The sequence below is a fragment of the Carassius auratus genome, chromosome 24 (genome assembly GCF_003368295.1).
Source record: "Carassius auratus strain Wakin chromosome 24, ASM336829v1, whole genome shotgun sequence".
In the NCBI taxonomy this organism is placed as follows: domain Eukaryota; kingdom Metazoa; phylum Chordata; class Actinopteri; order Cypriniformes; family Cyprinidae; genus Carassius; species Carassius auratus.
Genome location: NC_039266.1, coordinates 19418489 through 19432870, shown reverse-complemented (window position 1 = coordinate 19432870; position 14382 = coordinate 19418489). Strand labels below are relative to the sequence as shown.

The following is a 14382-nucleotide window of genomic DNA, read 5'->3' as shown; positions in this document are numbered from 1 at the left end:
TAAAAATGCCTAGATGCTACCGGGAGCTGATAAATAGTGGTCACAACCATGAGAAGACCATCATAGCAAAGAGATGCCTGTTCTGTTTTTTTTTTTTTTTTTTTTTTTTTTTTTGCAAAGAGACAATGATCTTTGAAAAAAATATTTAATCACTAAAATCGTCAAGGATATTGCTATCATTGGAATCAGATGCAACTTCCCAGGAGGTAAATGTACTATATTAATGTGTTGTGTACTTTACTTATTTTGTGACAATGCTCTTTGCATTTGCATGACTATCTACTACCTTCACAGGTGAGGATGTTGATAGTTTCTGGAAAGTTCTTGTAGAGGGAATGAACTGTGTGGAACAGATTCCAGATGAAAGATTTGACACATCAGAGTGGTTTCATCCTGATGAGAGCAAACCAGGAAAAACACAGAAAACAAAGCTGCTCTCATTGAAGGGTAGGAATAATCAGTGCATGATGATGCATTTGAGGTTTATGATAACATGAAAATGATGAAGTAAAAAGTTTCTTTTTTTGCAGTTTCAATGAGTTTGATCACAAGTTCTTTGGCATCAGTGAAGCTGAAGCTGATCACATGGACACTCAGCAGAAACTGTTGCTGCAGTGTGCATACCGTGCTCTAGAGGATGCTGGGATACCCTTGGAAAAAGTGAGCGGGACCAGAACAGGGGTTTACAAGTTCACTTTTTTGTTTGTTTTTAATTTTAGGACACTCATAAAATGTTCATTTATTTCAGGTCTTATGAAAAGGGACTATGAGACAATTTTGAACAACTGTCCCAACACAATAATTCACTATAATGGCACTGGAACATTCATTCATTCTGCATGTCAGGCCATCAGACAAGGTAATGAAACTAGGTGAAATGGCTCTGTGTGGAGGGGTCAGCTGTATCCTTGAACCATGAGTCTTTGTGGCCTTCAGCAAGGCAAAGATGATCTCACCTGAGGGCACAAGCAAGCTTTTCTGCCATACAACACATGGCTATGGTAGAGGAAAGGGATGTGGTATAGTCCTGCTGAAGCCTTTGAAAAAGGTAGATATTTTACATTCATAATGTTAATTCATTTAATTCATTATTCATTTATGGTTTATAATAAGGCAAAAGTCTCTTTTCAGGTTCTTGAAGACTCTTGAAGATCATATTTGGGGAATTGTGAAGAAGACTGCGTTAAACCAAGATGGCCACACCGTCACACCGACCACCAAACCCTCCAGCAGGAAGCTCTATTGCGCATGATCTACTCTGAGGATTATCTACCAAATGTCCAGTATGTAGAAGCTCATGGGACTGGAACACCAGCAGGAGATCCAGTTGAAGCAGGAAGTATCTAAAAAATCATTGCCAAAGCAAGACATTCAAGCTCAGGGCCTCTGTTTATTGGCTCTGTTAAGAGTAACATCGGACATACAGAATCTGCAGCAGGGGTGGCAGGATTCATAATGATTCTGTTATTGATGAAACATGAAACTATTGTCCCCTGTGTTCTACTCAGCAGAAAATTCAAGCATAGATGCTAAATCTCTCAATCTTAAAATCCCCACCAGAGCTGAAAAATGGCTTTATTCTGGATTCAGGGTAAGGATGGTTGGATTAAACAGCTTTGGGTTTGGTGGCAACAAAGCCCATGCCATAATCAAGGGAATGCACTTGCACAAAGCATGCCCATCAATACAAAGCAGCACTTTTCAGTTGGTCATTCCTGAAGGAATGCCTTTTCAGTCTGCAGTGCATTCTGGATCTTATTTTAGTGCAACAACTCTAAATTTGATAGTTCTTGCCAGTGACAATTCAAAGAGCAAGTTGTCTGCTATCCCTTTGCTTCCAAGAAAAAAACAGCTGTTCTCAAAGAGAGGTGTGTACTTAGTTACAGGTGGTCTTTCCGGTTTGGGATTTAAAACCGTTAGGTTTATTGCTCACAGGGATGGAGGATGCATTGCCACTTTCTCAAGGAGTGCACCATCTGAAAAGGTACAAGAGGACATAAGTTGTCTCCAGAGGAGATATGGGATAAGAATTCTCACACATTAGTGTGATGTCTCTGTTTCAGAGCAGGTGATGGAAGCCATTACTGTGATTGACATTTTTTTTTTCCTCTTATCCAGTCAGAGGGGTGTTTCACAGTGCTGCTGTTCTGCATGATGGATGAATGGGAACTCTTGATAGATCTCTTTTCCAAAAAGTCCTGCAACCTAAAGTCTGTGGTGCTCTTTATCTTCACTTTGGCACTCTGCACCACCAAACACTCGATTACTTTGTGTGTTATTCCTCAATCTCTTCTTTCATTGGAAATGCTGCACCAGCTAACTATGCAGCAGCTAATTTGTTACTTCCGACGCAATATTGGACTTGCCAGTCACAGTCAATCAAATGGGGACCTCTTAAACTAGGCCAACTAATGGACAAAGACCATTTCCAAACGTTTTTGGAAACAAAAGGGCTAATGATCATGGAGTGTGTCAGAGATTCACAAAGAACTGGAGAACTGCCTGTTAGATTACTATCCCCAGCAGGTGGTCTGCAAATCAAATTTCAGGAACCTAAAGAACCATGTCCTCTCTCAAAGTGTCTCAAGTTTGCCTGTCTGCTTTAGTGGAGTAGGGACTAAAAAACTAGGTTGTTGAGAACTCTAGGATAAATGTTCAGTCATCGGTAGATTACTTTTTTAGACAGATCCTGAATGAAATTTGTGTGTGAATACAGATGATCTTAGTGATGAAACTGCATTCACTGCATTAGGAATTGACTCGATGTTGGCCATGACTTTGCAAAATCGCTTGTTTCAAGAGATAGGTGTGAATATTTCTTTAGTTGCTTTGCTTGATCCAAACAGTACACTTTCCTCATTGACTGAATTTGTAAAACAAAGCACTGATGAGGAATTTCTGTCTGAATTTACAGTTGTTTTCCTTTTCTGCCACCTTGTGTACTGTAGTGAATAAGAAGGCTTGTCAAAATTGTAATAATAGTTTTTTAAACATGTTATCAAAAATGCTATATTGCTTAATTGTAGAAAACCACAATATTGCATAATGTGTGACAAATTGAATTGCAAATTTTATGTCAAACAATAAGCATCCATTTTTTAATATATTTGATTGAACCTATACTTTTCCGGCCCTAATAATACCAAGAAGTCAGAGATCAAAGGTCATCTTTTTTCTAAAAAATGTGTAGATCAACTGAGGCTTGAGGCATTTGCAATAACAAACTCATGAAACATGGTAAACTATGTGAAATATTTAATAGAAAATTGATATTATTCCAAAAATTTTAATACTCTTAACATTCATAAAAATGAAAAAATATTAAACAACACTGGTGCAAAAAGTTAAAATATTCAAAGTTCTGCTAATCCTTACTCGGGCACTTCTCTTCCCTCAAGGAAAACACAACAGCACATGCACTACATTAGCTAAGGGAATGTGTTTTTTTTTAAACAGTGAAAAAATAAAAGGCAAGAATAATTTTGTAGCAGTTTATATCAATTTGTATATGTCTTTAATAGGCTTTTACACAATCATCAGTCTATAAGAAAACATTGCAAACCTCTAATAAATACAGAGAAAAGTATGGTTACATATGTACATTCAATTAGTTTGTTATTTCACAAAATCTAAGAAAGCAACACAGTATTTGTACTTTATATTTATAACTACATTTTTAAGTGGATGGGCCTACATAAAACTGGGTGGGCAAATTGTAGCATATGAAAACTGCATATCAAATTGCCAACAGATAATACAGCAAAAGGATTCAATACACAATACTACTAAAGCAATGAATAAATTAATTTTTATTTCAACATTTACTAATGCATTCTTAAAAGTTTTATCTCTTAACAGTACCTGAGCTAACTGGGCGGCTACATCCTGAAACCCATAAAAAGTTCGATAAAAATAATTGGCCCAGATGTATCAAGTGTCATGTTGCATTCCTGTCAATTTAGATTTGCATCTGTAATTTTCTTTGTAACATATAAAAGATGTTACACATACAAACAATATACTAGGAAGAAATAGAAGTAAAAGGATTTTACAAAATTTACAAATCAGTTCAGTTAGGAGTGGGCACATTTGAATCATAAACGTGGTTGCTATTTCTTAAAACACAATTTTTGATGGACATGTGACTCTTAACATGCCGTCATCAGATGGTGTATACATGTGAACCTCATAAGTGTGACTGTCAACCTTGAACATTGGGATAGTGCTTGCCATACACATATGGTTATCTTGAACATGATGGTTATTGCCGGTTATCATCCAAATAGCAGAGCAGGGCTGAGACTGACATGTTCGGTGGTTGTCTGGTTGAAAAATGTGATTGTCATAAATTTCCCGCTCTTTCAGCTCACCATCCTTTGCCTTTGATTGAATGTTGTTGGTGTAGCTGTTCTTCACGTCCTGCTGTTCTGGGCCTGACTTGTTCTTAGCTGGTGTGCCACTGCACATGTCAAAGAAGGTCAGAAAAACTGGGATAAAAGTTAAGCCATGAAAGAGACCAAAGAAGATCACCAAGAACATAATTTTAAAGAAAGTTCTAAAGATATAGTTCTTAGAAGCTGACAACACCACCACCCCAAGAATAGTAGACACAGCCCCCTGCAAAATAGGGTATCCTAAACTAAACAGGGCTTCCACGGCCTTTTCATTTGCACTGGGTTTCTTATTAGAGACAAAGGCGTAAGATATATGAGCAGAGAAGTCTACAGAAAAACCAATGCAGACGACAAGAATGATCATGGAGATGGTGTCTAAATTAACATCCCACAGTGCCATAAACCCAGTGACCCCAACAATGACAGATGCAATGGAAAACGTGACCCAAAGGGAACACAGAGGGTTTGGGATGAGGAGAAGGGATATAAGCAACATGACAGCCGTTGTGACCCCAATGTTCTGGATGGTGTTGCTGACTATTACCGCATACTGGTCATGGTAGATGAAGGCGGGGTGGTACACTAGTAAAGGAACAGGGCACTTTTGAGCAGTCTCTCTTAAGTTATTCAACATATTCATCTCATCCAGTGCAGTAGAGATATTTACCGTCTGTATGAAGAAGCGAGATGCGTAGATGGAGTTGTTGGTGAAATTGACATCCTGTTTAAAATCAGAATACAATCGCAGAAAGGTTTCCAAGTTATCTTTGAAGACGTCTTCAGTGCTCAGATTGAGTTTGGTGTGATAGCCATAGTACTTGTAGGATTTGATCCAGGAGGTGAATATATCCTTTTCGATGAAAGATAAGTTTTTGAAATCTTCAATGCAAGTTTCGAGATCTGACATGTACTTTGCATCCCAGTACGGAAATTCCCGTCGGATGACAACCATGATGTTTGGACCATATTCTGAGAAATACTCCTTCTCGTTGTCATAGTATTTCACCACGTAAGAATCATCAGCTGCTAAATTACGGAGATCAATTCCTTCTTGAATTTGAAAGCAGCCATAAATGCTGATAATCAAATAGATGCAATACAACACAATCACAAAGACCTTCGTCCACGATTTCATCAGAAACGGGCCGTAGTATTTTTTAAAGAAGCGATTCATCGGTTGTACCTCCTCTCTGCCAGTATGGGGATCGTAAGCGCCTCCAACGCAACATAATTCATACAGTTTGGACTGACTCACTGGACACTCCTCAGGTACTTCCTTGCATGTCAACCAGTGCTTGTTACTGTTTTCTCGCCGTCCGTTAAGGACGAGGAACGCTCCGAAAAATGTGATGCTGTAGATGTAGCAGAAAAGGATGGAGGTGCTGGTGTACAAGCAGAAAGAGCGGACTGAGCGGAAGGGCGTCATGAGGCCGATGTAGAAAGCGAACACGTCTGTGAGCGTGGTGATGGTGATTGAAATGGCCGCCTCTTTGTATGTATTAGACAGGCGAGTCTCCACTCGATCGTGAACACTGGTCTGCTGCCAACAGGAAATGAGAATGAACATGTCGTCCACTCCGATCCCTATTTAAAACACATTTTTAAAAAATCTGTTTAATCTGCTAATATACACAATACAACACTGCAGACAACAGGCTTTATATTTAAGTTTTACCTAATATCAGGAATGGAGAGTTAGCAACTGTCATGACAAATGGGACACCAATGTGTAACATCATCCCAAAAGAGGAAAGAACGGCGAGTCCAGCAGAGAACACCCCAAATGTAGCAACCCATGCCTTGTTTCTGACACAATCAAATCTGGAAAAACAGACAAAATAGAATTCAACTATTCAACTCAGTTAAAAATTGTCATTTTGAACTCATTTTAAAACAAGATTTGTTCATTTGATTTGAATGCAGTTGGGAAATGTGGGTTGAACAAATAATTTCTGTTTCCTATACAGAGGCTTTATCATGAAAAATGAATGACGAAAGACTAGGATGAGAAGATGCAGTACAGACTTGAAAAGGTGAACTAATCATTATGCATAATATATATTTAGGTGTGTTCAAATTATTTCCAAACTTGTAACATGATTAAACACTGCATATGTGTACAGGTTTGTCGAATTTGATTTAAGATTTGTTCATTTTTCATTCCAATCAAATTATCCAATTATCCATCACTACTCAGAACATTTTCAAATTTTAAAACAATTAAAATGCAAATTATCTAGAAACAAAAGTCAAATGTGGGTTCTGAGAACAAGTAAAAACATCATGTGCAAGAAAATGCACAATACTCTGGGAAACAGAAAATAGCCTAAATATTCAAGTTAACATACCTCAAACAAGAGAGAATGGAGAAGCCGATGGCAATGACATATGTGATGGAGAAGAGAGGAATCACATCCTTTGTGTTTGCCTCAAATTCCACCTGCCTTGACAAAGATGTGGAATAGGTGACCTGAGGATGTAAATTATAATATTGACAACATCAAAAGAACATCAACATCAAGAGGATAGTTACAAAAACATTTCTTAATTAAACTACTGAATGAATCAAAAGATTTTAAATAAATTAAACATAAACATTTCCCGCCAAACCTCCCATAAAAAAAAATAAACAAAATAAATTACAGAGCATTTTAGGAAATATATATATATATATATATATATATATATATATTATATATATATATATATATATATATATATATATATATATATATATATATATATATATATGAATAGTTCATTTCAAAAACAGCTAACTCATAAAAAAATCATGTTTTTTCATTGCACATTCCAATTAATCTCAATAAAACTGCAGTTGGATTATTTCGATTAGGGTAAAAAGAACAAAAAATACAGCTAACTAACATGATAAAACACAATAAAAAAAACTTATTGCAAAAATGTATTGCAAATAAACTATAGAAAAATTATTGCATGGCTCTTAAAATATTTATTTAATAAACTCAAAGGTTGAAATTTTAACTTTGCTTTCCTAATTAAGTGTTGGCTGAAAGAACTGTTAAATAATATTACACTTTATATAATATAATATATAATATAACACTTTATTAGGAAAGCAAAGTTAAAATTACAACTTTTAAGTTTATTAAATAAATATTATAAAAGCCATATCAACAGCCTAGTACATACTAAGGTCACCTGTAAAACCAAGAGCTATTGCAAAATGATATATGACATAAACCATGTATTTGAAAACGACGTAATAACTCTGGAATCAAAAACAAGCATTTGTGCAACTTTTCAAACATTAATTATGCAGTGGGCCTACAGCCCTGGCGACAACTAGCATCGATTGCCATCAACAAAGACCTCAAGCAAAACATAAATAAAAAATAAAACCTACCTTAATGAGGTTTAGTGATAAATTAGAGGGAAAAACCTTCAGGAATTCATTCAGCCATAAATCTGTTCTGGAGCGATTATCCTCCTTTAGGAAATAAAACAGGCGCACTGCTTTTGCACTTTTAATAACAGAAGAGTTTATATTCACTCCACCAACCGAATAGCCCAGGAAGATGTACGAGAATCCAAAACGAAAGAAGGGAAAGGTGAGCTCGGTCGTTTCTAAATTATTACCATAATATTTGTAAATGTCCAAAATCTTATTGGGTATGCATTTCTTGTATCGTCTTGCGCAAAGTCCCTCAAAAGTGAGCACGTCGTGACCCATGGACACATTCAGCCCCTTGACCTTCCTGTGTAAGGTTACTATCTCCTGAAAGGCAGCGTCTGTGAGGATGTTGGAGGATCTCGATACCGCTATGAAGGACGCGTAAACTCCATCCGTGTATAGTCTCTGGTTGGAGAACACCGAGTCGTTCTGTGGAAAGTTCTGCTGCACGAACTGCCTCTCCAGTTTGGCAGGACCGTTCACAGGTGTGAACTGATCCTCAATGTCATTGGCCTCGCGATCTTCTAAGAAATAAAACCCGCTCCCCAACACCGCAGAGATCAGCAGGGGAGAGATGAAGAACCACCACGGGTGAGTTCCCACAAAGCGACCGAACTTCTGGAAGCAGATGGAGATCGGCTTCTCCACGCAGTCTGTGGTGCATCCAGCCATGTTCAGCGGCATTTTGGAAAGATTAAAAGAAAAGTTTAGTGGGGGCAAAGGCTGTGCTAAATAAATGAGACTAACGTAAACCTAACTTTCTCTGTATCTGGATTGTGTCTGAAGCACTTAAAGTTTAAATTAGCTATAACAATTAGATAAAAGTTGATTTAGAAAGAACTTCATAATGCATGCGTGGTATGTGAATATCCTGACGCATTTTTGCGTGAAAATCTACAGGGATCAAGCCAAGGGCGACCACTCACGGGCACAAACAGCAAATTATATTTAGACTGACAAAATAACCACAAAGAGATATTACCGAAAATGTATGAAGAATGCTTCAATTAAACCTGATGCATGAATGATTAAATTATGCATAACAATAAATTATTTAAAAGGTATATTATTTTATTAAATTATTATTAAATAAAAATATATACACTTATGTATTATATATTTATGTATATTATCCAAGATGTTTGAAGTATGCTTCAGTTAAACCTGATGCATGAATGATTATTATGCATACAAACACATCATTTCAGATATATTATTTTATTAAATTATTATTAATATATATACTTATGTATTAGCCTACATATGTATGTATATTACCCAAAATGTTTGATGATTCAATTAAACCTGATGCATGACTGATTAAATCATGCATAGTAAAATACATTATTCAGCAGTCAGATTATTTTATTAAAATATTATTATATATAAATATGTCCACATATTATATAATTATGTATATTGTCTAAAATGTTTTGAAGTATGCTTCAATTAAACCTGATGCATGAATTATTAAATTATGCATAATAAAATACATTATTTAGCTGTTATATTATTTAATTAAAATCTTATTATGTAAATTATATAATTATGTTCACTTTAAAAAAAAAGCTTCATTTTTTGCTGGTTTATTGAATGGATGCAGATTTGTTTACAACCCACACAAATAATATATATTTGAAAAGAGTTTATAAAGCAATTATAAATAAAGATTATTTAACAATTGGTTGCAGTTCATCAGATTTGGCAAACAATCTTACTAGAAAAAAGTTTGGTGTACAGGACTGAGATGGCTTTATGGTTCTTTGGATTATTATTACTTACAACTTTTTCAAAGTCACATTATATATTCTTCAGATAAGTGTATTGCTTTTAAGTCTTGAAATCATCATGAATGGTTTTCTAAACATCTAGAAAAGTAATAAATAAACTACATTTTAGAAACATAGAACAATTGAGTTAGGACTTACGTCGCGGTTTCTGCTCATTTTGCTCCATCAGGACAGAAGATGTGAGGAGAGAATGAAAGTTCATTACTGAACACAAGGCTCCATTCATGCCTTTCAGTTACCTCAATGCTTAATTACCCAACAAAAATGCCTTCGACTCTCATAGTGCTCAAGATTTGCCATTAGGAGATAATTGAGGGCCTCAAATTATTTCTGCACAACTGATACTGTTCTTGTATTTTACAGGGTCAGATAGTTGCCTACTTATCTGAAAACATCTGTTGGATGAAGTCATTTCTTTAGTATTTTTTAATTTAACTGCTTTAGTTTTCTTTTTCTTTTTAGACATAAGAATTGACAGGCCTTGTCAGTTTTTCTTGTCCACTAGATGGATCTAGTGACCTTTTTTGTATTTTCTCCTGCATCACACTATATTGGGCAATGAGCTGTTGTCATGGTGATCAGGTCAGGGTGAGATCAGAAATGAGAGATTGTCATGGCAACGAAGTCTGAGAGAGAGAGAGAGAGAGAGAGAGAGAGAGAGAGAGAGAGCAGAGCTGGGTTGCAGTGCTGGCATCTTTGACTTCAACAGTTTTGTGTGTGTGTGTGTGTGTGTGTGTCGTATTTTTGACTTGTACTTGACTATTTATTTATTCTACATGTACCCTCATGTTTTCAATTAAATCTATCCTATTTTCCTCATATTTTAAATATATTTTTGAATAAATTAATTTGAATTCTCTTCTCCTTGGGTCATTCGAAACTCAAAATTAAAACCAGGATACAAAATTGTAAATGTATTCCAAATTATTTATTCACATATACCCAGTGCATTTTTTTCAGCCGCCTGAATCTGGCATTTAGTTCTTATATCGTTTAGTGCATAAATACGTACCTGTATTTTATAGAAAATTAACTTATAAGCAACCTCAGACCTAAGTCTAATAAATGTAATATTTAAACTTCACATCACGTACAAAATATATCACATTTATATATATTTAGTGATTTTTAATGCTAGTGTTTTTAATACTAACTATTAGTATTTCTGATTTTGACAGTAGATGGGCCAGCTTTAGGTAGACTGCAGTAAAACTTGGACTCATGAGGAAGAGAGATGCGTTTTCACTCCCATGTGATGCTGAGCATCTTACAGCTGAGTTCCCAGAGGCGCTGGGCCACCTCATCATCCATGGCAGCCTGCGAGCATTTTGCAGGTGTGCAGTCACTGCGTGGAGAGCAGGAGACAGGTGAGTATAAGATACGATGGTCTAACAGACAAATGAAAACATGCCTTGAAGATTGATCTGCAGCAACTTTTGCAGATTGCTTAATAAAACACCATTACATGATATTGTAATGCCAGCTATAAATCAGGTACAACCTACAGTAGAGCTGGGATTGAGATGAAAATCCACTAACCTGTAATATTTTCCGCTCTCTGTCTCCAGTTCAGGGGCCACGGCACAGTAGATGCTGGTCTGAGCTCCCTGCACGGATGTTTTAGTGAAGGGCTTTGCTACCCACATGGCAGCTTGTTGAAATTTATTCAAGTGCCTCCACAGTTCTGTCTGAACCACTCCAGGATGAAGAGCATACGCTGTGACTCCAGAACCTGAGATGCACACAAAGACCAGATGAGAAGGATTATTAGGATTACTTGATCATCAGTTATTTTATTAGAATAGATTACCCAAGGACAAGGTCAGAAATTATCCAGCGCTAGGGGAAAAATGCCACACAACTGAATGGTTATCTAGACTTTCATTCACTATTTTAGTTCTATCAAACTGGTTTAGACCAGAGATGCCTAAATCGTATGACTAATCACAAAAGAGGGGGGAAATAATAATAATATATATATTTTTTTAATTGCAATTGAAGCATATATTTCATTTTATTTTTTTTAAGTCAATTTCATTTTTAATGTCAATTTTAATATATTATACTTATTATAACACAACATTTACTTTCAGCCCACGGTCCGTCATGGTCAACATTTTGGCCACCTCTGGTTTAGACATTTTATTGACTATCAAAAATTGAAGAAGAGCAAAAACAAAACTTCTGACACTAACAAAGGAACTTAATGAAATATTAAATATAAAATACAAATTGTGCTTGAACAGATCGCTTTTAGATCAATAATTAGATTAATTTTATCCTAAATTAAATAATGCAAAATACCAAAACAAATAAACTGCTTGAGCAGATCATATTTATATTTATTAACGCAAGTATCATGTTTAAAAAGATGCACCTTCTAGTTTTTTGGCCAGCGAGCGAGTGAACAGAATATTCGCCAGCTTGCTCTGACTGTAGGCTTTCTGTTTATCATAGTTCTTCTCACTGTTGATGTCCTCTAGGTTGATGGTCCCCCATTGGTGTGCCATGGACGAGACATTAATGATCCTCGCAGGTGTTGATCTTTTAATCAGATCCAATAACAGATATGTCAACAGGAAGTGACCTACAGGAAGAAGAGCAGTTCTGATGTCTCCCCGTAATTTCTTTTAGGGTTAAAAGTGGTGTCTGATTCGGACAAATTACGCATGCTTACCCATGTGGTTCACTCCTAGTTGCATTTCAAAACCATCTGCCGTCTTTCCATAAGGACAAACCATCACACCAGCGTTATTGATTAAGATGTTGACTTGTTTTTCCTCTGAAAGACAACCCAGATGCATCACTGTAGCCCTATATAAGGAAGACATTTGTAAAGGACTTTATACCATATCCTGGTGATCTCACCTTTATTGATGTTCTCTGCAAATTCTCTGATCGATTTGGAATCTGCCAGGTCAAGCCTGCTGGTAACAACATCCTGGTTACCTGAAGCATCCTTGACTTCCTTCAGGGCTGCATCAGCTTTCTCAGTATCTCTGCATGCCATAATAATACGTGCTCCTAAAGACAAGACAGCAGCAAAGACAGGAAGATGACATGTTTACAACTCACATTATATTAAAATTAAACTGTTTAGAAATGCCCACCTCTCTTTGCCAGGTCTATGGCTGTCTCTTTACCAATTCCAGTATTGGCTCCAGTAATTATAACGGTTTTACCGTCAAGTCTGGCATCAGACGACCACGGGCGAAACATATTTCTGAGGAGGAAATGCATAGAATACACGTAACGTTAATGCAGTTATTACTCAATTTGATTCATATGGGCGTTGGTTTGATATGACGACTATTTCACGTTAAAATATGTGTTAAAGTTATAAAATATAATCCTTCGTTTTTGCCCAGTCATGTCTGGCCTGTCTTCGATTAAAACCATCTGAACTATTTTCATCGCATGAATGAAAATCCCTTTGCTTTACTTCCTCGGTACAATTGTAACAGGTTATTGAGCAACATTTTACTGTCAACATCTATAAAACATCTGAAATATAACATATACATATCTGTTCATACCTTAGAGCTTGCATTTTCCTGTGATTCGTATCCAGACACAAAAATATAAGTTCATAAACTATCAATAAGACAAAAACAGCCTGATCAAAAGTCTCGCTCTGTCACTAGTGGGAGGAGTCAAATGATGTATAAGGAAGACAAGTGGATTTGTCATTGGTCAGAGACCACGAAGCTCCACCCTTTATTACGTATTTGTATTTTTCTTTTCAACTGTAAATTCATTATTTTATTTTAAAAGTATTTTATACTTTTATTTATTATATGACATCATATCGTTAGTATCTGGAAAACGGAAAGAACCGGCATATTTAAGATTTAAAAATGACTAGTTGACGAAATTCTTACTTTAACCAGGAGATGTCAGTAGATTCATGGTAAAGAAATAAGCAGGCTTTAAAAGTTTGAGGTTAGCATTTTTATACAAGGGACTGAAATTTTTATAATTCTTCTACCTTGCATTTTAAATAAGGAAAAAATAAGTCGATGCATTGCACTTACAATAATTATATTATTATTATTATTATTATTATTATTAAATAATAATAATAATAATAAACGTTAAAAAACCCACATTTGCTTTAATGACAGCAGCACTTGTTGGCATAAACTTCATAACTTTGAGTACAATTTGACGTCAGTGTTTCACAACTTGATCTCCATTTAATTTTCAACATGTCCTGTATCAAATGAATTTTTAAGCATGTACAATTATTCAAGATCACCCAGTAAAAACTCTCTAGAAAGACTACCTTGTCATTCCTTAATTTGTTTCACTAATTCACAACTTCACTAAAATTTTAAATATACTGCCATCCGCTGCATCATATATTTTTGGCTTCTACACACTTCTATTTCGCTCTCACTCCAACCCACCTACACTTTAGTGATGGTGAGATTTGAACTGTAAATGTTTCTCAGAAACTGCACCACATCTCACGCTGTGGTAAGGCACATTGAATAAAAAGTATATAAGCCTGTCTAACATAGGCTACAACACTACTGCAAAGTTCCTCACATCGCAGTGACACAATCTTATTTGTAATTCAGCGTAGATGCAATGAAATACTGCACGGACTAATGACTTCTTCCATATACATTTAACATTTATATAACTGCATTTATATACATACGTTTAATTGTGCGTATATATGGTTGCACGGCTAATCTGTAGATGACTAGTGGAAAATTATTTTTCACTGTCCATGCATTGCATGTAGCTTAAATAAAAA

At 35.8% G+C, this 14382-nt stretch overlaps 1 protein-coding gene and 2 pseudogenes across 2 annotated transcripts; 1 reads left to right on the top strand and 2 right to left on the bottom strand.

Annotated features, from left to right (window-relative positions):
• Positions 1–151: 151 nt before the first annotated feature.
• On the top strand, positions 152–3194 carry LOC113042702 (phthiocerol/phenolphthiocerol synthesis polyketide synthase type I PpsB-like; annotated as a pseudogene).
• Positions 3195–4048: 854 nt separating this feature from the next.
• LOC113042534 (patched domain-containing protein 3-like) lies at positions 4049–8858 on the bottom strand (annotated as a pseudogene).
• A 1665-nt stretch (positions 8859–10523) lies between these two features.
• Positions 10524–13286, bottom strand: LOC113042533 (retinol dehydrogenase 12). 2 transcript variants are annotated; one of them, XM_026201457.1, is made up of 7 exons: positions 13154–13286; positions 12728–12840; positions 12486–12641; positions 12295–12399; positions 11995–12204; positions 11157–11349; positions 10524–10962 (listed from the first exon to the last, which is right to left on the bottom strand). In XM_026201457.1, exons 1-7 carry the CDS (start codon positions 13165–13167, stop codon positions 10860–10862), a joined length of 894 nt encoding a protein of 297 aa, XP_026057242.1. In that variant the 5' UTR covers positions 13168–13286; the 3' UTR covers positions 10524–10859. The 2 variants fall into 2 exon arrangements, with proteins under 2 accessions (XP_026057242.1, XP_026057241.1); XM_026201456.1 differs by lacking the exon at positions 13154–13286 and having other exon boundaries at positions 12728–12857.
• Positions 13287–14382: the final 1096 nt, after the last annotated feature.

Bases quoted from the DNA above. Each gene is read 5' to 3' on its own strand.
- LOC113042533 (XM_026201456.1), bottom strand. From the start codon at position 12,857: ATGCATTTCCTCCTCAGAAATATGTTTCGCCCGTGGTCGTCTGATGCC. The intron at 12,642-12,727 runs GTGGGCATTTCT...TCTTGTCTTTAG, and splicing joins CATAGACCTGGCAAAGAGAG to GAGCACGTATTATTATGGCA. The intron at 12,400-12,485 runs GTGAGATCACCA...GTTGTCTTTCAG, and splicing joins TGCAGAGAACATCAATAAAG to AGGAAAAACAAGTCAACATC.